The sequence below is a fragment of the Anabrus simplex genome, chromosome 6 (genome assembly GCF_040414725.1).
Source record: "Anabrus simplex isolate iqAnaSimp1 chromosome 6, ASM4041472v1, whole genome shotgun sequence".
Classification (NCBI taxonomy): Eukaryota; Metazoa; Arthropoda; class Insecta; order Orthoptera; family Tettigoniidae; genus Anabrus; species Anabrus simplex.
This window is the reverse complement of record NC_090270.1, coordinates 286,329,150-286,354,143: the sequence shown is the minus strand read 5'-3', so window position 1 is coordinate 286,354,143 and position 24,994 is coordinate 286,329,150. Positions and strand designations below refer to the sequence as shown.

Here is a 24,994-nt window from a genome sequence, read left to right as displayed (position 1 = left end):
CACAACTCTGATTATATCTAACAAATACTTGCGGTTGTTTCACACAGGGCCTCAGTATTAACATGTCTACAACTAAAGTACTGGATACCCAGAGCAAATAATCAAACAAACATGTTATTCACAAATGTATCAAATATCTCAAGATGAAAGCAGCCACATCAGAACAACTAATGGGAACTTTACCCAACCAACAAATTTGAGATTTTAAATTTAGGAGTAGACTATACTGGTCTTCTGCTGGCCAAAGGTGGCTCAGTTAGAACAAGAGTCATTAGAATATGTTATGTTGCATTGCTTATTTGTTTTTTCAACACATTGTACATATACTGTAGAACTAGCCAGAGGTGCATAAACTCCAGGATTTATCTGCTCTCAGACAATTCACAGCAAGATGAGGTCATGTTAGCAGTTTATACAGTGATAATGGTAGTAACTTTATGGATGCCAACAAGGAACTACAGAGCTTACGCACTCTATTTTTGTCTGAAACTTTCAACAGGGACATTCAAGACCAAGCAGCTAACCTACAGTTCAACTGGTATTTCATTCCACCAAATGTTTCTTACTTTAGAGCCTATGGGAGGCTGATATCAAGTCCCTGAACCACCATTTGAAGATATTAGTTGGAAGTAGGCCTACTTCACTGACCTTCAAAGAACTCAGTATATTGTTGGCTCAAATTGAAGATACACTGAACTCCAGACCTTTATCAACACTATCAAATGATCCAAATGACTCTTCATACCTTTCATCTGGCCATTTCCTAATTGGAAACCGTCTAATTGGCATCCCTGACCCTGACATTTCTGAAGAACCTATCAATCAACTTTCTAGATGGCAGCTGAAATGGAGAACTGTTTATGACCACATGCAACTTTGGGAAGTGGTGTTAATAAATGGCAACTTATCATTCCAATTCTCAAAGCTAGGTGTAATACAAAATGTATTTCCAGGTGAAGATGGACATATGTAGTTATTATAAAGACCAACAATGTTTTTAAATATGTTATTAACAAACTTGTGCCATTACTATAGCTAAAGATACCTATTAAAGAGTTACTTAATTTCAGTTCCTTTGATTCAAGTATTGATATTGATCAATAAATGTGGTAAGTTTATGTTACCATTTTATGGTTGTCTTTATGTAAAACTCTCTTCAAATCGTTACTTGGAATGCTGTTTGAGTGGTAACATTGTATGTAACTGTATTGGTAACTGATATTCAGAATAGATGACTAAGGGAGAGATGTTGTTTGTTATGTTATGTTGTACCATAAGTGATGTATTAAAGAAATGTACTCTTAGGTTAAGTCAGTATTCCACCTTTACAATACCATAAGTTTATTGTCTATTTAAACAACATTATTAACTATGATGGGACATATTTTGTCTAACTTGTAGACATCATCAGCCGTTAGATATTTTTAAGAAAAAAGCACAAAAAAAGACAAGGACAGGACAACACATTAAAATAAATCGGGTTGCTGAACACGTCAACCAAAATAGCGAGTATGTTCCAGATTATTCCAAGTACGAACATTCAAAAGCTGTTGATGAACAAAATTAAAATCATACACATGAGACGATACAGTAAAAGTTCTTCTTGAGGGTGCCGTTGACATGCAGCATTCAGGTGCGTCGGCAAGAGCTGATGCACCTGTGGGTGGGGGATGCAGATGAAGAATACACACACAGTATCCCCTACCTCTCGTAAGAGGTGGCTAAAAGGGGCCCCAGGAGACACTCTACTTGGGAGCGTGGTTTGGCGACCATGGGGCCCTCAGCTGAGTCCTGGCATCACTTCCACTTACTTGTGCCTGGCTTCTCACTTTCATCTATTCTATCCGACTTCCCTTGCTCAGCCCCTGTTCTTTCCTGACCCCAACAGTATTAGAGTATTCAAGGCCTAGGGAGTCTTTCATTTTCATGCCCTTCATGGCTGTTGTCTTTCTTCATTTTTCAAAGTATCGGATCCCTTCCCTCATCTCTCTCTGACCCCCTTTGGGTGGGGAACACAGATGAAGAATACACCCTCGGTATCTCCTGCCTGTCGTAAGAGGTGACTAAAGGGGTCAACCAAGGCATGATAGAATTGGAACCATGTGATTACTTGTGATTAGTACCATTAAGTGAGGAACACCATGTTCCAACGTTACTTATGATTAGTACCATTATATTATGAACACTGTGGGTCTGGACGTTGCCTGTGATAAGTACCATTGTGTGCATTCCACCAAGGTGGGGGAGTGGACGCTCGGTACACGGACTGGTGTCCATGCAGGAGGAGCCGCCATGCACCGCGCTGAATTGTGTTGGTTCCCCTGTGTTTGGAACGGGTCTGCGTTCGTCATGAGTAGTACCAGTATATGAGGAACGCTATGGGTCTGTGTTACCTGTGGGTGGTACCATAATGTGTGATACACCGGGGTCTACATTGCCTATGATTAGTATCACTATGTGAGGAACTCCATGGGTATATGTGGCCTGTGATTAGTTCCGCTATGTGAGGAACACCATGGGAATATGGCACCCGTGATGAGTCCTAAAAGTTCGGAGCACCATAGGTCTGCGTTGCTTGTGAGTTGTACCCTTATGAGGAATACCATGGGTCTGTGTTACCTGTGAGTGATGCCATTGTGTGTGACATACCACGGGTCTACGTTACCTTTGATTATAGTAGTACCTTATGTGAGGAACACCATGGTTCTGCTTTACCAGTGATTAGTACAATTATGAGGGGCTGGTGATCTGGATTTTGGACCCCTTTGGACAACAAGTATCAGCTCAGAATATGAGGCATTATGAATCAGATCCACTGATTGTTTTTGATTGTCATTTTATTCACCATCATTTGTTTTAGATTTTAGTCGGTGGATACATTTTGAAGTTTTAATTATCGTTTCATTTCATTTCACCTCATACCATTAGGGATGACCTAGCTGTAAAGCCCCTTTAAATATAAGAAACATAAAGTTAAGATCATTTAATTGTTTTTTATTTGTTCCATTTTATTTATTCATTGATGTGACAATTGCCCATTCATCTCTCACTGTATTTATCATCAGCCACTTGTAAAAAGAATTGTATTAAATAACAAATAATGTTATTGGCTTTACGTGGCACTAACTACTTTTGCGGTTTTTGGAGATGCCAGAGTACCGGAATTTAGTCCCTCAAGAGTTCTTTTACGTGCCCATAAATCTACCGACATGAGGCTGACGTATTTGAGCACCTTCAAATACCACCGGCCTGAGCCAAGATCGATCCTGCTAAGCTGGGGTCAGAAAGCCCGTGCCTCAAATGTCTGAGCCATTCAGCCTGGAAATTTTATTAAACTTACTATCTAATGTGTCTTTCATTTCACCCAAAGTCAGACTTACACTGGGTGATGTCATAAAAACCCAGTGGACAGTCTCTCCCGTGTCCCTAATGGTATTTTTTTCATTAACGTAGTTAGTGTTTTTCTTTTTTCATATTCAATGACATTTACAGTATCTTCGGTTCCTTGTCTTGTCAGTAAGGTGCCTTCGTGGGTAGTATGCTGACCTGACATTATCCTGGAATTACACTCCACCCAAAATACAACACAAACGCCTCCATACATTGGAGGCTTTTCAGATTGGTTATGAGCTGATATCCAGGATCAAGAGGTCTGTATACAGATGGCTTGAGGGTTGCAAGAAGAATGGGCTGTTCATTCATTGTTAATGAGAATAGATTTCCTTTTCTCTACCTGAAACCTGCAGTGTGCACACAGCAGAGCTTTATGCCATCTTGGAAGCTTTGCAGTATGCACTGTCCAGTGGGCATGGGTATTGCCTTGTGTGCACAGATTCCTTGAGCTCACCACAGTCTTTTGACATGTGCTTTGCACAATACACCTGGTGCAACTTATCCTCAATCTGCTGGCCGGATTGTGGGAAGTAAGCACCAAAATCACATTTGTGTGGCTTCCAAGCCAAATGGATAGAGCGGGAAATGAGTTAGCTAATCAGGCTGCCAAGGAGGCAGTCACATTGACCCCATTGCCTCACAACCTGTCAGGGATATACGTTTTCAGCTGAGACATCTATTGATATCTCACTGGAAGGAGAAGTGGCAGGGCCACCCGAGAGCGATTAAAGGACCAACAAACGTATGGAAGACTCCCCTACGATTCTCCTGGACAGAGGCAGTGGTATTTTGTTGCCTAAGGATAGGCCATGGTATAGCAAAGCACTCCTATCTACTGAAGGGAGAAGCTCCCCATCCCGATGTGTACTTGGGGTGGCCATCTGAACGTAGTACACATCCTTACAGAGTGCATGGACCTGGCAGATCTGTGCTGTAGTCTAAAACTTGGAATAACATTTCACTCATTCTACAAGATGACAAACTGTCAATAGACCTATTCTTCTGTTTTATGAGGGATAGTTACCTGTTTTATCATTTTTAAGTTAAATTTTATTTTTAGTTATTTGTTTTTAACTTTTATTGTGAACTACACTTTTGTTATTTTGATTATGTTTATTATTTATTTATTTATTTACATATTTTACGCCCACATTGGAGCACTGAAATCAATACATTTGAGTTAATTTCTTCTTCTTCTTCTCCCAGAACTTTTTCATCCTCTCCGACCTGGAAGCCCTTTGTGTGTCCGATATAGTATATTGTTTCCGTTCAACTGCTTTTAGTTTGAGACTTATGCTTTTGTTCTTCAAAATCCTCTTCTCTTTTATGTTTATTTTAATATTTTTTTAGTTTTTATGTTGAATTTTTTTATGAGGTTTTAATCTTTTATATAATTTTTTTAAATAAGGCATTTTGAATTGTTTTAAACTAATCATTCTAATCATCATTATCCTTATTAAAATTTTACATTTTTAATCTATCATTTCACTTAGCTTCATCTCCTACCGTTAGGGGCCAATGATGTAGATGTTAGGCCCCTTGAAACAACTATCATTATCATCTGTTTTCATAACTATATCAATAAATTTTGAGCTTTAATTTCATAGTCTCCTTCCTCCCCTCAGAAGAGCCCCCTTTGTTTAGTAGGAGTGTTGTGAAAATCAGTTCATACCATGTGAAGCAAAGGACTTACATCTGTTTAGCTCCTGGGAGAGTGACCAGTTTGCAAGCAAAATCTGAAGGACCAGGAATGCTACGTATCTCATGGAACAAGCCCAGATTGTCTGAAGGGATAGTTCAACATTACCGGATAGAATATAAGGTAATGCCTATATCTTATTACTGATCACTCCTCCTATTTATTAATTTTTTAGTAAAATATGTCACTATTCAAGTGACCCAGATCTCATTCCTGACTCTGCTACAAATATAGCACCAGTTGACAGATAGGAAACAGACCCACAAAAGAAAAATATTCTTCTAATAATATGGATAGTTGGTGATTTATCCCAGTATTACAGCCAGATGCCCTTCCTGACACAGCCCTAGTAGAGGGATATATTCACTATTGCATTTTTCTGAGGTAATTAGTATTGTGGTGTGTAGTGTATTAAGATGAACACAAAGATCCAGTCCCCAAACTGTAGGAATTAGCCATATGCAGTTAATATCATCAACCTACTGGGATCATAGGATATAAACTTCATGATTTTGATCTGTATTGAATTGTGATCACAATAATAATTATAAAATTAATGTTGTAATGATCCATCAATCAATCAATCAATCAATCAATCAATCAATCAATCAATCAATCAATCAATCAATCAATCAATCAATCAATCACTACTGATGTGCATTTAGGGCAGTCACCCAGGTGGCAGATTCCCTACTGTTGTTCTCCTAGCCTTTTCTTAAATGATTGCAAAGAAATTGGAAATTTATTGAACATCTCCCTTGGTAAATTATTCCAATCCCTAACTCCCCTTCCTATAAATGAATATTTGCCTTAATTTGTCCTCTTGAATTTCAACTTATCCAACTTTATCTTCATATTGTGATCTTTCCTACTTTTAAAGACACCATCCAAACTTATTTGTCTACTGACGTCCTCCCATGCCATCTCTCCACTGACAGCTCGGAACATGCCACTTATTGCAGGTTATAAACTTCATTTTCCTTGTCCGTATTGAAGATCTACTTGTGATACAATTCCTTTAGTTTATTTTTTAGTTTAGTTTTATTATGACGTTTAAATATGTAAGTTTGTAATATATTTTATTGTATTGAAAAGGTGGCAATTTGGCAAAACTAAAGGAATTGTATCGCACATACCACTTAGTCGAGCAGCTCGTCTCATTTCTCCCAAGTCTTCCCAGCCCAAACTTTGCAACATTTTTGTAACGCTACTCTTTTGTCGGAAATCGCCCAGAACAAATTGAGCGGGTTTTTTTTTTTTTTTTTTTTTTTCCCTGAATCAAGTAATCCTGGTAAGGGTCCCATACACTGGAACCATACTCTAGTTGGGGTCTCACCAGAGACAAATAAGCTCTCCCATCTCTCCTTTACATCCTTACTACAACCCCTAAATACTCTCGTAACCATGTGCAGAGATCTGTATCCTTTATTTACAATCATATTTATGTGATTACCCCAATGAAGATCTTTCCTTATATTAATACCTAGGTATTTACAATGATCCCCAAAGGGAACTTTCACCCATGAATGCAGTAATTAAAACTGAGAGGACTTTTCCTATTTGTGAAACTCACAGCCTGACATTTATCCCCGTTTATCATCATACCATTGCCTACCGTCCATCTCACAACACTATCCATCTTTTAAGTACTGAACTATGTGTAAAATCTGAAAAATAAATTAGGCCCTAAATTCTCAGCATCTGGAGTATGCTCATCATCCAAACTCTTTCTTGCATTAATATTCATAGAATTGTTAGTTCCTTCACTGCTAATCATTACAATTTCAATTGCAAAATGGGAACTGGTAAATGTTGATTCTATAGTCAGGTCGTCAGTCACCAAATCTACTTGAGTGGTGTTAGCAGTATGCAAGCCACTGGATACCACTGTAAATAATCGCCAGCTGATGCAAAACTGCTAGATGGTGCTTCCATGTCAACCAACATAAATAAAATGAAATGTTCCCGTAGTGCTTATTAAAATCATGCTGAAATGCTGTTGGACACTGTCAGAATGGCACATGAAGATATGGTTAAAACTGACACATTCTTACTTTGTGGCTGGTATAAATTCGCAATTCATTGCGGTGTTCATGAAGTTAACCTGAATAAATGATAGATAAAATTCTATGAATATTAATGTAAGAAAGACTCTATTCATTTTATCTGCATACTTACATGACAATTAGAATCATAAAATTTAGCTCTCATATGGCCACTGTTGTGCCAATGTGCATGCCAAATTTGATGATTCTATCTTTCCTATAGTAATTGCCACGTAAGGAAATACCCCAGAAAGTAAATATCGCCGCCCGATGCTCTTCTTTTCTCTTTTTTGTAATGGCTGATCACTGCCGCCAACCTGCCTGGTTACATATTAAAATCATCAGACATAACCATAACAAACTAACCTCAATGTAAACACCGATAATGAATGTTTCCCTACCCTAGTAAATGATAAAAGATAAGATGAAATAAATCAAGATAATTATGAATATCTCCTCAATGAGGAATTAAGGAAATAAACACACTTTCTCACTTAAATTATCTGTCTTTATTTTGATATACAGTAGGCGTACTATAACCATATTCTTGAAAAGAGGGGCGTGTTAAACGATGCAATTTATTTAATAAGTCTTTGCAGTGTGATTTTCGAAAGTTCCAGACATCCAATGACTTCCCTTTCTTTTGCGCGAATATTTCCTTCTCTCTTCAATACCGGTAACCAGTAAGGAGAGAGATTATTGGGCATATTTTCAGCCTGCAGGCTGGTTATATCTTCAAGCTTATCAGGAAACATATAGGAATACTAATGTGCCAAGCTCCGTGAACGGAATTTAGGTCAGCTTTCAAGTTCACTGCGGATTTGAAAATAATAATGTTATAAGTTCTACTGCCAAAATTTCGTCCCGCAAGAGTTATTTCATGTACCGGTAGATCTAGACATGAGACTGACGTATTTGAGCACTTTCATCATTTCACACAAACTATGTTATTAAATGCATTATCCGAATATGCCACAATCCTACGTACCTGGTATTAGCCAAATAGATTTACAATCCCACAGAAAAAGAAAATATGCTTTAAATATTCTCGCAAATGTATCACTAGTGACTTTAAAGCGATGCGGTGGCAACACGCACTTCACGCTAGAGCAGTGATTGACCGTTGCCAACGTGCCAGATTAACGGTAAATGTAAGACGTCGTATCGGCAAGTAGGGTCCCTAAACTGTATGGTTACCGACACTGAAAAAGACCCAACAGCAAGAAAAGTAACCATAAATCAATATCTTAATATTACAGGGGAGAAAGGGTAAGGTTGCACCCTTAGGGTACGTCCTTACACGGAGGGGTGTCAAACTATAAAATATACATATAAAAATTACAAAATTTACCTACAATCCAGAAATGCAACTCTATCTAACAGAAAAGTCATAGGACCAAACTTGTAGAACACTCCAAATTCAATGGTGATTTTTGTGATATCCACTTTGTGATATGACTTACTGTTTAGCCACCAACTACCTCGAAACATAGGTCTGCAGTGTCATTAAAATTGCCTCCATATTTCAATTATTTTTGGGGGTAAAATGTTATTGAACATCTTGGAATTTTCCATCGATTACAGGCTAAAAGCTATATTTTTGCAAAATTTCAATTTTGTAACTCATCTGGCAGATTGTGTCTGCAACCTTGATTTGCAGAGGTGTAAAAACGAGGACTTTGAGGAAACTCTTAAGCCCATGAAAACTGTAGGTGAAAGAAATGCTTACACTTGCGTTCTTATGCTTAGCTCTAAATTTCAAAACCAGTAATGGGTTTGATTTTGCCTCAGTTTTATGGTATGTGAAGAGGTGTCGCTCGTCGGAAACTGGAAATCTGCGAAGCTTATGTCAGTTAGATTTACCTATACATAGATGAACTCTTGCGGCTCAAAACATCCGGCTCCTCAGTGTCTTTGGAAACCTTGGGACGTAAAGCAACATTATTAAAAGCAGCCTCGGACCCCCTACATTTTCAGACGTTCATACTGAGAGCTGAATATGGCCTGCTATCAGCATCGTTCCCCAAATGTCTTCCGAAATCTGACAACATTCTAACCAACCTCACATTCAAAAGCATTCTCAATGCCTTATCAATCATTCAATCACTACTGATCTGCATTTAGGGCAGTTGCCCACGCGGCAGATTTCCTCTCTGTTGTTTTCCTAGCCTTTTTTTAAATGATTGCAAAGAAGTTGGTAAGTTATTCCCATCCCTAACTCCCCTTCCTATAAACGAATATTTGCCCCAATTTGTCCTCGTGAATTCCAGCTTTATCTTCGTCTTGTGATCTTTCCTACGTTTAAAGAAACCACTCAGACTTATTTGTCTACCAATATCATTCCACGTCATCTCTCCACGACAGCTCGGAACATACCAATTACATGTTACGATTCTCATATTTTTGTCCGTATTGAAATGTACGATAAAGTCAAATAAATAACTTTCATATTTATTTGACATACCAATTAGTTGAGCAGCTCGTCTCCTTTCTCCCAAGTCTTTCCAGCCCAAACTTTGAAACATTTCTGTGACGCTACTCTTTTGTCGGAATTCGCCCAGAACAAATCAAGCTGCTTTTCTTTGGATTAGTTCTAGTTCTTGAATCAAGCAATCCTGGTGAGGGTCCCATATGCTGAAAACCGTACTCTAGTTGGGGTCTTACCAGAGACTTATATGCTGAACAAAGATTTACCAAGGGGAGGTCCTTTTTTAGTTGCCATAATAAGAAGCACTAGCCTCCGTGGCTCAGACGGCAGCGCGTCGGCCTCTCACCGCTGGATACCGTGGTTCAAATCCCGGTCACTCCATGTGAGATTTGTGCTGGACAAAGCAGAGGCGGGACAGGTTTTTCTCCGGGTCCTCTGGTTTTCCCTGTCATCTTTCATTCCAGCAACACTCTCCATACTCATTTCATAGCATCTATCACTCATTAATATATATCACTTTGGGAGTGGCGACCCCATCGTAATAACAGCCTATATCTGATTCATTCATTACATCCCTGACCCGGTCAAAGACTGGAAAACAGGTTGTAGGTTTTCATTTTCAATAAGAAGCACTAATTTTCAAACGTGTCACAACCTACTTACTGACTCTACATAAGTTCCATTTAATGGAATGTTTTGCAACTTAATGAAATTATAGACTGTGAAGGAAGAAATTCACAAAAGGATAGTGCACAGTATCACTCAAAGGTAAGAGAGTCCAGGTTTCAGGATTAGCACTCGCATACATACGGAAAAATAAAGGAAGAAAATAAGACAGTTTAGAAAGTTGACATTAATTGAAAATAGGATAACTGAGGACAGCTAGATAAGACAAATCTGTAAATACCTTGTGGATGTATTTGAAAAATGAAATGTCCCTCACTAAATTGTGACAATATGTATTACAGTTTTAAGAAAGTGGTAACAGAGGAGAAATTTAGGTGCAGGGATTCTTAAGTATTCAGTTAATGACTTATGGTGTTATTACTTAAAGATAAAGAGGCAAGGCAGAGGCAAGAAATTAAAGCAGAAAACCAAAGTATAGGAGAAATACAATAAAAATCACAGCAAATGCTAGGAAACACTCCACTGTCTACACTCCATGGTACTCTTGAAATATTAGAGCCACGCTTCGTACTATTCAAAGATGATTGTAAACCAATGGTATTCCATAAATATCCCGCAGAATGGCATTTTCTCCGTTATTTGAAGAGTAAGCAAAATTATGTAGATAACAAAAATGATTCAAAATGAAGTAATGCTTCACATATAGTCCACAGATTTTATAGAAAATGAATAGTATATGAGAAATATCAAATAACTCATTTGATCTCTCTATAAACCCCATTCTGTTCTGTGATTTTTATATCATATGCATATAAAAACCTGCTCCTGGATGAGTATATGCTAAATATGAAGTTTGGTCAAAATCTATCCAGCTGTTTCACCATGATAGTGTAACAGACAAACTGACAGACAGACATGAAAGCTTAAAACCACTGATACGGTCTTGAGTTGACCTAAAATGGAAAAATATCTGACAAATTGGCTAACATTTTTTATATAGATTAGGATGCACCTAAGTAGAATAGAGTAGTTATGTATCTTGCTTGCTCTATTGTCATGTAGTTCTTGTGTAATATATAGTATGTATTCCCTTTGATATATACACATGCATTTTCATTCAAGAATATGTTATGTGAAACAGCCCATTCCAAAACTCATCTTATCCATCATAAGTGGTTTTCCAGGAAAATCATAAAACATGCCATTTTTGTAATATGTCTCACTTATTTAATTGAATTACCATGTGTTCAAGTCCAAGATAATAATAGTGTCTTATTAAGGAATTATAATTATAACTAGCAATTACCTGCAGCTTTGCTCGCGTTGATTTCGTCATTTGTTAAAAGTAATCGTTCCTTGGTACTGTACCAAGACATTATCTGAAAATCCCCAAAGTATAAAACTCACTGAAAAATTGAGTTTCATTTACCCCCAGAAACTCTTTGTAAACCACGTTTGTGGTATTGCCTTTTGGGGCTAAGATGACCATGCGACATAGAAATGTACATGTATGAAACAGTCTTCTTGCAAGTCGAAAAAAACAAAACAAAAGGTTCTTTATTTTTAAAGGAGATTCCAAATACCTATTTCCACATCTTCAGTTTTTGAGATGTAAGTTTCCCCATAAAAGTAATCCAACCCCTTTATCAGTCCTTTCCCCAACCACCCCCACCTGTGGATTTTCAAAAAATATACATGTTTTTTGTTTTCAAAAAGGAATTCCAAATATCAGTTTCCACGTCTGTAACATCTTCAGTTTTTGAGATATAAGTATCCTTATAAAAATAAAAAAAAAACTCGGCTCTTTTTTCACTTCTTTTCAACCCTGTTAAGTGCCGTTTCCAAAAACAAAACAAAAATACGTGTTCCTGTATTTTTAAAGGACTTTCCATATACCAAGTTTCTCGTCTGCAACATGTTAAGTTTTTGACATAAACTTGTAGATATACTCATTTTAAAATTGCACATGCTTTTTTCAGTTTTGTTCACCCTTTTAAGTGGATTTTCTTTTCTTTTCTTTTCTTTGAAAGAAGAATCCAAATACAAATTTTCATGTCTGTAACATCTTCAGTTTTTGAGATATAAGTATCCTCATGAAAAAAGAATTCAACTCCCTTTCAGCCCCCCCCCCCCCCCTTCCCCATTAAGTTGATTCCACACCCACCCCACAAATGTGTGTTTCTTTATTTTTAAAGTAGATTCAAAATACCAATTTTGATGTCTCTAACCTTCAATTTTTGAAATATAAGTATCCCCATAGAAAGAATTACATTTTTTCACTTTTTTCACCCTCCCCTGAGGTGAACTTTCTGAAAACAAAAATTGCATGTTTTCTTATTTATAAAGGAGTTTCCAAATACTGATTACCATGACTGTAACATCTTCAGTTTTTGAGATATATTTATCGTCATAGAAATAATTCATCTCCTTTTACACTCCCTCCCCCAACTTGATATTCCCCCAAAAATGCGCATTTCTCCATTTTTAAAGGAAATTTCAAATACCAATTTTCATGTTCGTAAGTGGATTTTCCGAAAAACAAATACGTGTTTCTTTATTTTTAAAGGAGATTCCAAATACCAATTTTCAGATCTGCAACATCTGTAGTTTTTGAGATATAAGTATCCCCATACAAAGAATTCAAGTAATTTTTCAATTCTTTCACTCTCCCCTTAAGTGGATTTTCTGAAAACAAAGATATACGTATTTCTTTATTTTTAAAGGAGACTCCAAATACTAATTTTCACATCTGTAACATCTTCAGTTTTTGCGATATCACTATCCTAAGAAAAAGAATTCAACCCCCTTTTCAGTCCTTTTTACCCCCTACCCTTAAGTAATTTTTCTGAAAACAAAAAATACATGTTTCTTTATTTTCAAGAAAGAGTAAAGATACCAATTTTCACATCTGTAACACGTTCAGTTTTGATATGTTCTGAATATATATGCTCATTTTAAAATTCACCCCTTTTACGGTTTCCCTTAAGTGGATTTTCTGAAAACAAATTATTTTTCTTTACTTTTACAAGAGATTCCAGATACCAATTTCCATGTCTGTAAAATGTTACATTTCTGAGATATACTGTAGATATAGTCTTTTTTTAAATTTACCCCCTTTTTCACTCCTGTTCATCCCGCATTAATTGGATTTTCCAAAAATAAAAAAAGTATGTGTTTATTTTTAAAGGAGAATCCGAATACCCATTATCATGTCTGTAACATCTATAATTTTTTAGATATAAGTATCCTTATTAAAAGTATTCAACCCATTTTTCACCTTTCTTTCACTCTCCTTAATGGGGTTTCCCAAAAAATTGTGTTTCTTTATTTTTAAAGGAGATTCCAAATACCAATTTTTATGTCTGTAAACTTTCAAGTTTTTGAGATATACTCATTTAAACAATTTGCCCCCTCCCCCCCACACTTTTTCACCCCCTTAGCGATGGAATATCCAAAAATCCTCCCTTAGTGAGTACCTACAATCTAATATGAATGCATCCCCAAAATTTCATTTCTTTATGTCCAGTATTTTTTGTTCGTTAATGATGAATCGGTCAAGTAAGTCAGTCAGGACATGTTATTTTATATACATATAAGTAGAATATAAGTAAGTTTTGGATCACCGAGTGGGAAAAGGAAGTATTTTACCTTGCAGAAATTTTAAAAAACAAGAAAGGTGAAATAATTGTGCAAACGTTTTAAAAAATGTATTATTATTCTTCTTCTCCTTCTTCTTCTTCTCCTTCACATTGTCCCACAGGTGCAGGGTCTGCTCTTTGAGTCTTTAAACACCATTCTGCATGGTTGTAGATGTCATTTGTCCTCAAGCCAATATCCCTTATACCTGCATTTTCTGTATCTAGACAGCACTGTGTTTTGGCCATCTAGGTGGGTGGTCACTACTGATATCAAAGTGGAAGGCAAAGTTGGCAGTTGTGCAAGGTGCTGCACAAAGAACATGCCATACCATTGGAGGCACCTTTCCTGAATTTTCTCCCTAATTGGCACAATGCCCATTTACTGACGAAATTCCTGATATTGTGGATTAAGGAGATGTCCATTGACTAGTGGAGAATTCGCACTTTCATGGCATGAAATTGGTGTTCATTGCTTCAGCTTCAGCTCCATATAACTGCATATAGCACAACTGGATTCAGTGTCCAGGTTAAAGGTATAATAATATAAAATTTAATAACTGGAGAAGTAGTGGAGATATTTACTTGTGGTTTCTTTCTAAAAGTAGGGTAACAAAATGTTTGTTTACATACATAATAAACCTTGATGTGTGCACCTTTAGTGGTATGACAGACATCTAATCGGTATTCCATTTCTCTCCAAGTGTTCTGCAGCATTGTAGGCGTAAGATTTGCGATAGGTGCACGAATGCGATGATGCAGATCTAGTAGATCACGAACTGGTGTCTGGTACACTTGATTCTTGACAAACCCCCACAGGAAAAAATCAAGTGGCGTAATGTCGGGGCTTCTAGGGGACCAAGCAATTGATGGACTACCTCTCCCAATCCAGCAATCTGGGAACTCACGATTCAAGAAATCCCTCACAAATTCCGCATAATGGCATGGTGCACCATCTTGCAGAAAGATCACGTCACGAGGAAGTTGTGGCACGACGTACTGCTCCAACATGTCTATGTAATGTGTTCCATTAACTGTAGGCTCCACAAAAAAGAATGGGCCAATAACCCTGTCCTTCAACAATCCACACCACACATTCACTTTCGGAGAGTCCCGTTCCAACTCTGTCACTACGTGGGGGGTTCAGATCCCCATATACGGCAGTTGTGCTTGTTTACCGTGCCAGAAATATGGAATGGAGCCTCATCCAAGAAACAGACCAAATCAAGGAATGCCTTGTTTCCATCAATTTTTGCCAGAATTGTCTCTGCAAATGCGTTCCGTTGTGGCGTGTCCTGAGGTTTGATTTCCTGACAAAGCTACAGTTTGTATGCCCGTAGGCGCAACCTTTTATGGACGACATCATGTACTGTTGAACAAGGTAACTGTAACTGCTTACTTACTTGCTTGCTGAATTGACTTACGAGGGCTCCGCCTGAAGGACTCGCAGATTAAATCAACAGTACCCTCTGAAACTACATGGTTGGCGTGGTGGCCCAACATCGACAGCAAGGTCCCAGATTCTCAAAGGCGCCCGTCCCATTTCATGATTGTTTCGTATGTGGGTACATCATCAGTTGGTAACAGTCCATACTCATGCCGAAATCTACGTTGTATTAGTGTAACGGATTTTATCTCCACGAGCAAAAGCACACAGAACACCTTCTGCTGTGGAGTCCACATGGTTACTGGCGCTCTTCTTGTGAACAATGCAGTTACATGCATGCGCATGTGGTACCACTGCCACCGCAATTGAACACAAAAAGCATTTTGAGTTACCCTAGTTGTAGAAACAAACCGCCAATAAATATCTCCATTATTTCTTAAGTTATTACATTTTATATTATTGTACCTTTAACCCGGACACCTTGTATTTTCAACTTTAGGTGAAAAGGCATTCTTTTATCACAAAGTATGCCAGCAACATCCCTTCACCCCATTTAAACTGTATTTGTCCTAACTCGCACTTGATTCCTAATTCTGCAGTCACTCTGAAGGCAAGACCTAAGGTATAAGCTAACAATATTTGCTAAGCTCTTACCCTTAAGTTGGTTGGTGCTATCAGTTCGATTAGTTTCCAATTATTCTGTCTTCCTTATCTTCAGACAGAGACCATATGGGGATAGACAGTAGTTCCATTCTTCACTTGGGATTGCAATTTTGCTTGGGTGGTGTCTGCAAGTGCGACACCTTTGGCATATGGGATAGTCTGAGGAACACTCTGTTGCAAGTCCTGAGTCATGGTGCCCATAACAATGATAAAGAGCTATGGTGATAGTGCTCAGCCCTGGCAGACACTGACTTTTAACGGGGTAGCTGTCTGAGGTGCCGATGGCACAGTGTACCATATCTAGACAACACTGTTTTGGTCATCCAGGTGGGTGGCCAGCTGGAAGGTGAGGTTGGCAATTATGCAAGGTGCTGCACAAAGAGCTTGGCCATACCATCGGAGGCTGATAAGCTGTTGTGCCACACCATGGTTTCAAGTGTATACCAGTTCAACTGCTGCGGAATATGATTGAAAGCTTTCTTGAGATGGAGGAAGGCAATATGAAGCGGTAGTAATTTCTCTCGATGTGTCTCCATAACCAATCAAGCTGGGAAAATAGTGCCAGTTATCACGGCTATTATATTTTTCTCCTATCAGTATTGCATCCTTTTGGTTAACTAAGGGGAAAGATTATTAAATTGGAGTGCAAAATACTTACCTCTTATACAAAGAAGTTTTTACGGTCCTACACTAAACATTGATAAGGTGTTGTTAAAAAAAATATGAAAAGATTTTGTGACTATGAAATTCCTAAATTTATTGATAAATCATGTCAGCAAAATATTGTCTCAATGACATATACTCACAAAAGAGGAAAGATGTTATATGATTTAAGTTTCAGTTCATTGATAAGCATCACCAACCACCACCAAATTGTCCATCCATAGCATATACCCCTTTTGCATTTTTGAGCTCTTCAAACCATCAGGTATCTCAAGTGAAGGTGTGATATCTGTGTCGGTCCCACTGTAAACAATAAATGACCACAGATAGCCCGAAGAGGATGCACAGTGCTCAAAAGTTATGATTCCAATTATTTTTTGCAGCCTTTAGGGGAATAAAATTTTTAATTCCAAGTCTGCCTTTCCAAGGTGTAAGCGACTCGTCCACAGATATGTTTTCATTGGGGATGTTGGCAGTATGAAAATTTGCACGTATAATTTTTCAGGAAAGGCTGAATTTTAAAAAGCTGTTTAGGCACTGTAAAATTGTCAACAAAATGTAAATATCGCAAGTTGAGTTCAAACCTGTCCCTTGTCATTGTTTGAGGGAATATAGGGGTTTCTAAAAGTCCATCCCTGGTGAAGTAGCTTCAGGGTGGATTTTTGCATTATCCACATCAACATTACAAGCACCAAGAAGATAAATTGTCCCCCTGTCACTGGTTTCCACTTCCTGGTGTGTGACCTTGGTTTCAAGGGGGCACCAAATATATATTCTGTCTTATACCTATTTGTCTCTTAAACAGTTAGGTCACTCACTTTGTCATCAGAAAACAGCAGGGTATAAATCCTTTTTTGTACCCAGCATACCTTAAAGGGGATCTTTTGTGTGCTCGTGAAGAAATCTACCTTTCGCCATAACCAGTGAACAGCTGTTTCTTCTTCATCTGCGCTGTCTGCCTCTTCTGCAGTAACCTCTTGCTGTACACAGTCACTGTCTGTATTAGGTATTTAGCCAGAGAATACATAGGAGAACCGATTGCCCTAACAATAGGTCTGAGGAGAATATCATCTTTATGGATCTTAGGACACTGGCTATCAATTAAGTAATACGTGGTTGTCAGCCATTAAGGATTTATGTTGGTAGTTCCCTTCCCTGCCCCTTCACTATTGTTATTTCATTTCAGTGTTTTCCAAATGCATACGTTCCCCATCACCAGATGTTTCATTCCAGCCTTGTGTCAGTGTCGTACTTTCATATGTGTGTACACATGTTATGTTATGTTATGTTATGTTATGTTATGTTATGTTATGTTATGTTATGTTATGTTATGTTATGTTATGTTATGTTATGTTATGTTATGTTATGTTACGTTATGTTATGTTATGTGACTCCCTCTCAGATTGATTCTGATGGTTCTGTCAACTTCCGCTTCGAACGCTAGCACTGTACCATGTCTGGTGAGCCATCTGGTGACGAATGAACATACCACTTCCACTTCTATTATAACGTCTAAATTCAAACCTCAGCCTTTGAGAAGTCTTCCTCGTGAACAGTCAAGATTTTCTTCTGATGACGCAGAGCAAAGTTCTCTGTGAAACTTAAAGAATTTCACCTTGTTTTCTTGACACTGCATAAGCCCAAAAGGCTATATCATGTTTATAAGTACAGGCTATGAAAGCATCAATGGCAACATTAAAAACCTCTATGGGGAGGATACTTTTCAGAAGGCTTCAAAATTCAGCAAATTAAGGAGAAAGAAAACTATTCTTTTTTCTTCTTTATTCTTTCTGCTGAGATACCGGGACCATAACATCATTCCCATCTGTTGAAGCTGAACCACACGTTAAATACTCCGAGGGCCAGGAGAATATATTAGCATGCTAGCAAGGCTTTTATGATCGAGACAGTGCATTACACTCATAACGGAAAGGACTCAGTCTCCCGAGAGTTGTTTCATTTACACCTGCAGTTAAGCAACACTCTCTCACAGGAATTGTGGTTGTCTTTTGATCGCATTACTGCTATACAGGCTGAATGCAAATTCAACCAAGTGTCATTCAGACAGGAATCTAAATTCCTCCAACTGCCTCAGAAACTGGCAGTGTCTCACACGAACGTGGATGCTGGTAAAACTTTCGTCAATCTTTCCAAGAAATCCTTGGACGAGAACCAAACGGCATTCTAGCTAGGGGTCTTAATTTCACTGTTGCTCCCTCTCAAATTCCCACTGAGGTGTTCCTAAAGAGGAGGCTAAATATCTGTCACCGGGGCATGCAGTGCCACCTAGATTATATGGACTTCCTAAGATCCATAAAGATGATGTGCCCCTCAGACCTATTGTTAGTGCGATCAGTTCTCCTACGTATGCTCTGGCTAAATACCTAAGAAAATTGCTTCAGTCATACACAGGACGTACTGAATCGTTAGGGACTCTCAGTATTTCAACAACAAGTTATCAACCATAACCCTTCAACCTAATACACTTTTGGTGAGTTTTGATGTGGAGTCCTTGTTCACTAAAGTGCCAATTGACCCGGTCATGTCTCTCATTGAACATCTGTTCCCTGAGGATATTACTAAGCAATTTTACCACTGCACGACTTCCAGCTATTTCTTGTGGGGTGGGAATTTTTATGAACAGATGGACGGAGTGACTATGGGAAGTCCACTTTCACCTGTAGTGGCTAATTTCATTATGGAGGATTTTGAGGAGGCTATTGCTTCAGCGCCCATCAAACCTATGATTTGGTGGAGGTATGATGATGATACATTTATGGTCTGAACAGAAGGTCCTGAGAAACATCATTATTTCTATACCACCTAAATCAGCAACATCCTTCAATAAAATTCACTATGGAGATGGAGTCAGATGGATGCCTTCCTTTCTTGGATGTTCTAGTAAGAAAGAATCCAGATGGCTCCTTAGGACATACCATCTATCTTAAGTCTATCCCCACAAATCACTATCTTCATGCAGATTCTCACTGTCATCTAGCACAAAAAGAAGGCATTCTCACGACACTCACCAAGAGTCTCATTATGATAGCCGTATTGGAGTACAGAATGTATTGGAGTGGTGGTTTTTAAATAAATTTGTTTGAAACTTTTACACTCACCAAGGGGGCGAGACGAATTTGTGAGCCATCAAATATGCAGGTGAAGATGGACACACTTAAAGTTGTGTACAAGGGTAATGGTTACAGCGATGTGCAGATTTATAGAGCCCTACATCCGAGAGAAACGACCAAGCAAATCTCCCAGAAGGAAGAAGTTAAGGGAACTGCCTACCTGCCTTATATTCACAACACCACCGATCGAATCGCCAAGGTCCTCCACAAACACAATATAAAAACCGTGTTTGTCACCATCACTAAAACTGCTCACAGTCTGGGTAAAGTCAAGGACAAATTGTCCCCACTTTTACATACTGAGGTATACGAAATTCCCTGTACTTGCAGCAAGGTATACATTGGCCAAACATGCTGATCCATTGGTACTCATATCGAGGAACATTAACAAATTATTTGTCTCAACCAGCCAGACAAGTCAGCAATAGCTGAACACGCTCTATTGTTGGGTCATGATGTTGTTTTCCAAGATGTCGATCTCTTACGCACACTAGACACTACAGGTCCAGGATTAAACGGGAAGCTGTGAAAATACATAGAAATCCTAACAATTTCAAAAGGACACTGGCTATCAATTAAGTAATATGTGGTTGCCATTAAAGATTTATGTAGGTAGTTCCCTTCCCTGTCCCTTCACTATTGTTATTTCGTTTTGGTGTTTTCCAAATTCGTACATTCCTCATCACCAGATGTTTCATTCCAGCCTTGTGTCTGTGTCATACTTTCATATGTGTGTACACCTGTTATGTTATGTGACTCCCTCTCAGACTGATTCTGATGGTTCCGTCAGCTTCTGCTTCGAACGCTAGCACTGCACCACATCCGGAGAGCCATCTGGTGACGAATAAACGTACCACTTCCACTTCTATTATAACGTCTAAATTCAAACCTCATTCTTTGAGAAGTCTTCCTCGTGAACATTCAAGGTTTTCTTCTGAAGATTCAGAGCAAAGTTCTCTGTGAAACATAAAGAATTTCACCTTGTTTTCTTGACACTCTTCTTCTTCTTCTTTATCGTTTTGCCTCATGACTGACGCGTCGTGACAATCATAATATTCAGCCCTCTAGCCAATGAACCATACTCCGCCATTCTTCCCTATCTAAAGCTTTCAATGTGGTTACTCTGAGAGAACACTGTAGGGGGCCGCTCACCATGTCAATCCATCGCGTTGGTATTCATCCTCGTTGTCTGGTTCCCTGGACTTTGCCCTCAACACTGCATAAGCCCAAAAGCCTATATCTTGTCTATAATAGAACATGTTTGGGCAAGAATGGTAAACACATAGGTCCCAGGTCAGGAGAGGACAAGAGCAGCTCTGTTAATGCACTGCCATCGAGTTTGGATGAATCTGAGAAATTAACCAGACTTTTTCCAACATCTAATAGAGTCCATTTCCAAGTGGCTAGAGCAAGCGATAAACAGGAACGGGGCATGGACTGATTATTAATGTTCCATTTCACAATTAGTTTTGTGTTAATTTCCTATTTTCTTTTCTTGAAATTATGTAACTAAGGACAGTGCATTATGTTTATTATTTTATCGTATGTTTAATTTATTTATATATTTTCTAGAAAGATGTGATAGCTTCGTATTTTTGATAAGACATTTCTGTAAAGATTTGTTGAATTTTATAATAATTATTTATGTTGAGGTGTTGCAATAAGAGCATTTTTTTTTGTATATTTTAGGATAAAATAAAAATAGAATTCAGATTTATTTTCTTATTGTTCAAGAAGTAAATTTTATTTTCAGGTATTTTTATAAAGTAATGATTACACATTTATAATACTTGATACATCAACATCTTATTTTAGCAAATTGTCCGGCTCCATGGCTAAATGGTTAGCATGCTGGCCTTTGGTCACAGGGTCCCGGGTTTGATTCCCGGCAGGGTCGGGAATTTTAACCACCATTGGTTAATTTCGCTGGCACAGGTACTGGGCTTGTGTGTTGTCTTCATCATCATTTCATCCTCATCACAACACGCAGTTCGCCTATTGGCGTCAAATTGAAAGACCTGCACCTTATTATTATTATTTATAAGTTTCATTTTCTGTATTGATTGGATGCACTATACAGACAAGAAATGTGTTCCACCTATCAATACTTTATTTATTATAAATGGATTTACATCAGTACTGGTTTCGGCTTTCCACAGCCATCATCAGCTGGTATATTACAATATTGTAGCCATTAGACATATGTCACAAAGATGTTATTATGATTAGATCATCCGGATGTCTAATGGGGTTAAAAATAAAATATATTGTAGTATGTTTTGTCTATGTAATGTTTTGTCTATGTGGGGTTAAAATAGTTTCTATGATCAATGTGGCAGTGAAGGCTACAGTAAACTAAAACTTATTGAGTGTACATTAGACATATTGAGCACATTAAACATATTAAAATACATAAAGCACAGTATAAAACACTTGATAAGTTTAAACAAACTAAAATATAAGGTACATGTATGTTAAAATTTGAGAGTTTGCCCAGTACCTGTGCCAGTGAAATTAACCAATGACTGCAAAGTCTTGAGTTTTAAAATTTTGATTAAAGGAGCTGTTGGTAGCGACATTTCTCTCGTCTGCATACGTGTTGTAGATATTGCTGTTGTTGTTGTTGTTGTGGAGGTCGTGTAGCGTTGTGTTTGGAAGCTTGCTGTGTACTACTGCGAGTGTACTATTGTGAGACGCACAGATGAGAAAGGTGTCGCTACCAACAGCTCCTTTAATCAAAATTTTAAAACTCAAGACTTTGCAGTCTGTTACAAAACTTACTGAAGTATATCAACGGTTCAATCACAACAGTACTTCAAAAAAAGTTTACGACAAGGGTTTTCACCACAAATTAACATGACATATATCAGCCAAATAGAATATTCTCGAAGATCACTTTATGCAACTAAATTAACATAGACATAGAAGTGCAAGAACTATAAGGAAGCTTGAAGAAGGAACTCCACACAACACGAACTCTCAAATTTTAACAAGTGTTTTAACATACATGTACCTTATATTTTAGTGTGTTTAAACTTATCAAGTGTTTTATACTGTGCTTTATGTATTTTAATATGTTTAATGTGCTCAATATGTCTAATGTACACTCAATAAGTTTTAGTTTACTGTAGCCTTCACTGCCACATTGGTCATAGAAACTATTTTAACCCCCACATAGACAAAACATTACTACAATATATTTTATTTTTAACCCCATTAGACATCCAGATGATCTAATCATAATAACATCTTTGTGACATATGTCTAATGTCTACAATATTGTAATATATCAGCTGATGATGGCCGTGGAAGGCCGAAACCGGTACTGATGTAAATCCGTTTATAATACCTGAAGTATTGATAGGTGGAACACATTTCTTGTCTGTATAGACCTGCACCTGGCAACCCGAACATGTCCTCGTACATTCCCAGCACTAAAAGCCATATGCCATTTTGTTTCATTTAGCATATTAATTTTACGTTTATAGAATTGATCATAATTTTATATCCAAGGTAGTAAATGATGATGATATAACTACAGTAAAGTCCAGAACAGACTGGAGTGCAACATGCTGCAGAAAAGATGCTGAAACCATTGGAGAATAAGAGGAAGAGCAGAGGATAGTTTAACGATAGGTGCAAAGATGCTATCAAGAAGAGAAGAGCGACCAAAATGTCATGGCTGACAAATGAGAAGATGAAAGAATGAGGTTGGAATACATTGATGCAGCTAGAGAAGCAAGAAAAGTCCTCTGAACAGAAAAGTGTAGGTATATAAACTGAAAAATGCCCTAGCAGAAGAAGACAAAACAATAGGTAATACAAGAGACTTTTACAGATCAGGCAGGACAAATGATAACAGATGAGACTAAAACTATGGAGGAATGGAAAAACTATTTCAGAAATCTCCTGAATGTGAAGGAAAACATCAATAATGCTACAAGAATAGAAGAAGATGCAGACAAGGAAGAAGAAGAAAAATACAGAGAAAATAGAGCGACAATACAAACAAGGGAGAATGAATTGCCTAGCAGGGAGGAAGTAAGAGAAATCATAAAGATGCTGAAGAAAGGGAAGGCACCAGGAACAGATCGAGTACTTGCAGAGATGTTGAAAGAGGGAAGAAATATATAACAAGACAGAATACACCACCTGATCTGTGTAATTTGGAGGAAAGAAAGGATTCCGGCAGAATAGAAACAGTCTATCACCTGCCCGATATTTAAGAAAGGAGACCCAATGAGTTGCAGCAATTACAGAGGAATCACCTTACTATGTACAGCATATAAAATCTTGAGCATGTTACTACTAAAACGATTAATAACCCCATACGTTGAGGAAGTACTTGGATTCCAGCAAGCGGGGTTCAGAAAGGGAAAATCAACCATTAAGAAACTGCATATAATAAGGCAAGTATTATCAAAGAGTTGGGAATTTTGCAGAGATGCACACTGTCTATTTGTGGACTTCCAAAAAGCATATGATAGTGTGAACAGCAGGCCCCGATATACAAATGGGTGGACTGGGCATTTGCCCAGGGTGCCAGTTTTTGAGGGGCGGTGGCTGGCGGATCGAGTAATTATGGCCTGATGAATTACGTCTTAAATTCATTACACTCAAATCACTTTTACTTTATTCCAATTATTTTATTAGCCTATATAAAACACTTTAGACTATTCTAACTTTAAAACCTGAATTTAATCTATATATTTAAATTTTATCAAGGAAGTTAAATAACTGCACACAATAAAGGTATTGCTTAACTCGTGCGGGTGCTGGGTGGGTAATTGTAATTGGTGCCTTGGCAACCCTGTTAGTCTAGACAGCCACTGCCCTGTCTGTCATTGGCTCATGACGGTTCGTGTGCGTATTGTTGTTTGCATCTGCTGACCATCAACCTGATAACCTCACCTAGCCAACTCATTATCTCGTGTAATTCTTACATGTTTTTCAGTATTTAACCATGAGTAAAAAGTTAAGTGGTGCTGAATACAAAAAATGCGCTGCTAAAAAGCAGAGTGACGAACTTGAACTACTTAATAAATTGCCAAAAATGGGGAAGTTCTTTACTTTGACTCGTTCAACTCCAACCTCAGAATCGGAATGCTACGATGACTTAACAAAACCTTCGACTTCATCATCGGTCCCATTTAACTTTACACAAGAAGACTTACAAGGCCTAGATATACAGACTGATCAGCCCTGTGTTAGTATTAAATTGAACGATGGGCCTGAAGTTGTCCAGCAGCCGTTTGGAACTATTTCACAATCACAACCTGAGGTAACCTTACCTAATGCATTTTCTATAGATGATCCTGCTACT

General features: G+C 37.9%; 1 protein-coding gene and 1 long non-coding RNA gene across 2 annotated transcripts in view; one reads left to right on the top strand and one right to left on the bottom strand.

The window, feature by feature from the left end:
• LOC136876469 (uncharacterized) overlaps positions 1-7,390 on the bottom strand; it is a 46,075-nt gene extending 38,685 nt beyond the window's left edge. The window contains exon 1 of the long non-coding RNA XR_011018473.1: positions 7,271-7,390. This is a non-coding gene — a long non-coding RNA (uncharacterized lncRNA). The remainder of the gene's footprint in view (positions 1-7,270) is intronic.
• The window catches only part of LOC136876467 (uncharacterized), a 484,774-nt gene that overhangs the window by 387,794 nt on the left and 71,986 nt on the right, over positions 1-24,994 (top strand). The window contains exon 18 of the mRNA XM_068228446.1: positions 5,097-5,215. Within this exon, the coding sequence (XP_068084547.1) occupies positions 5,097-5,215 (119 nt within the window). The remainder of the gene's footprint in view (positions 1-5,096; positions 5,216-24,994) is intronic.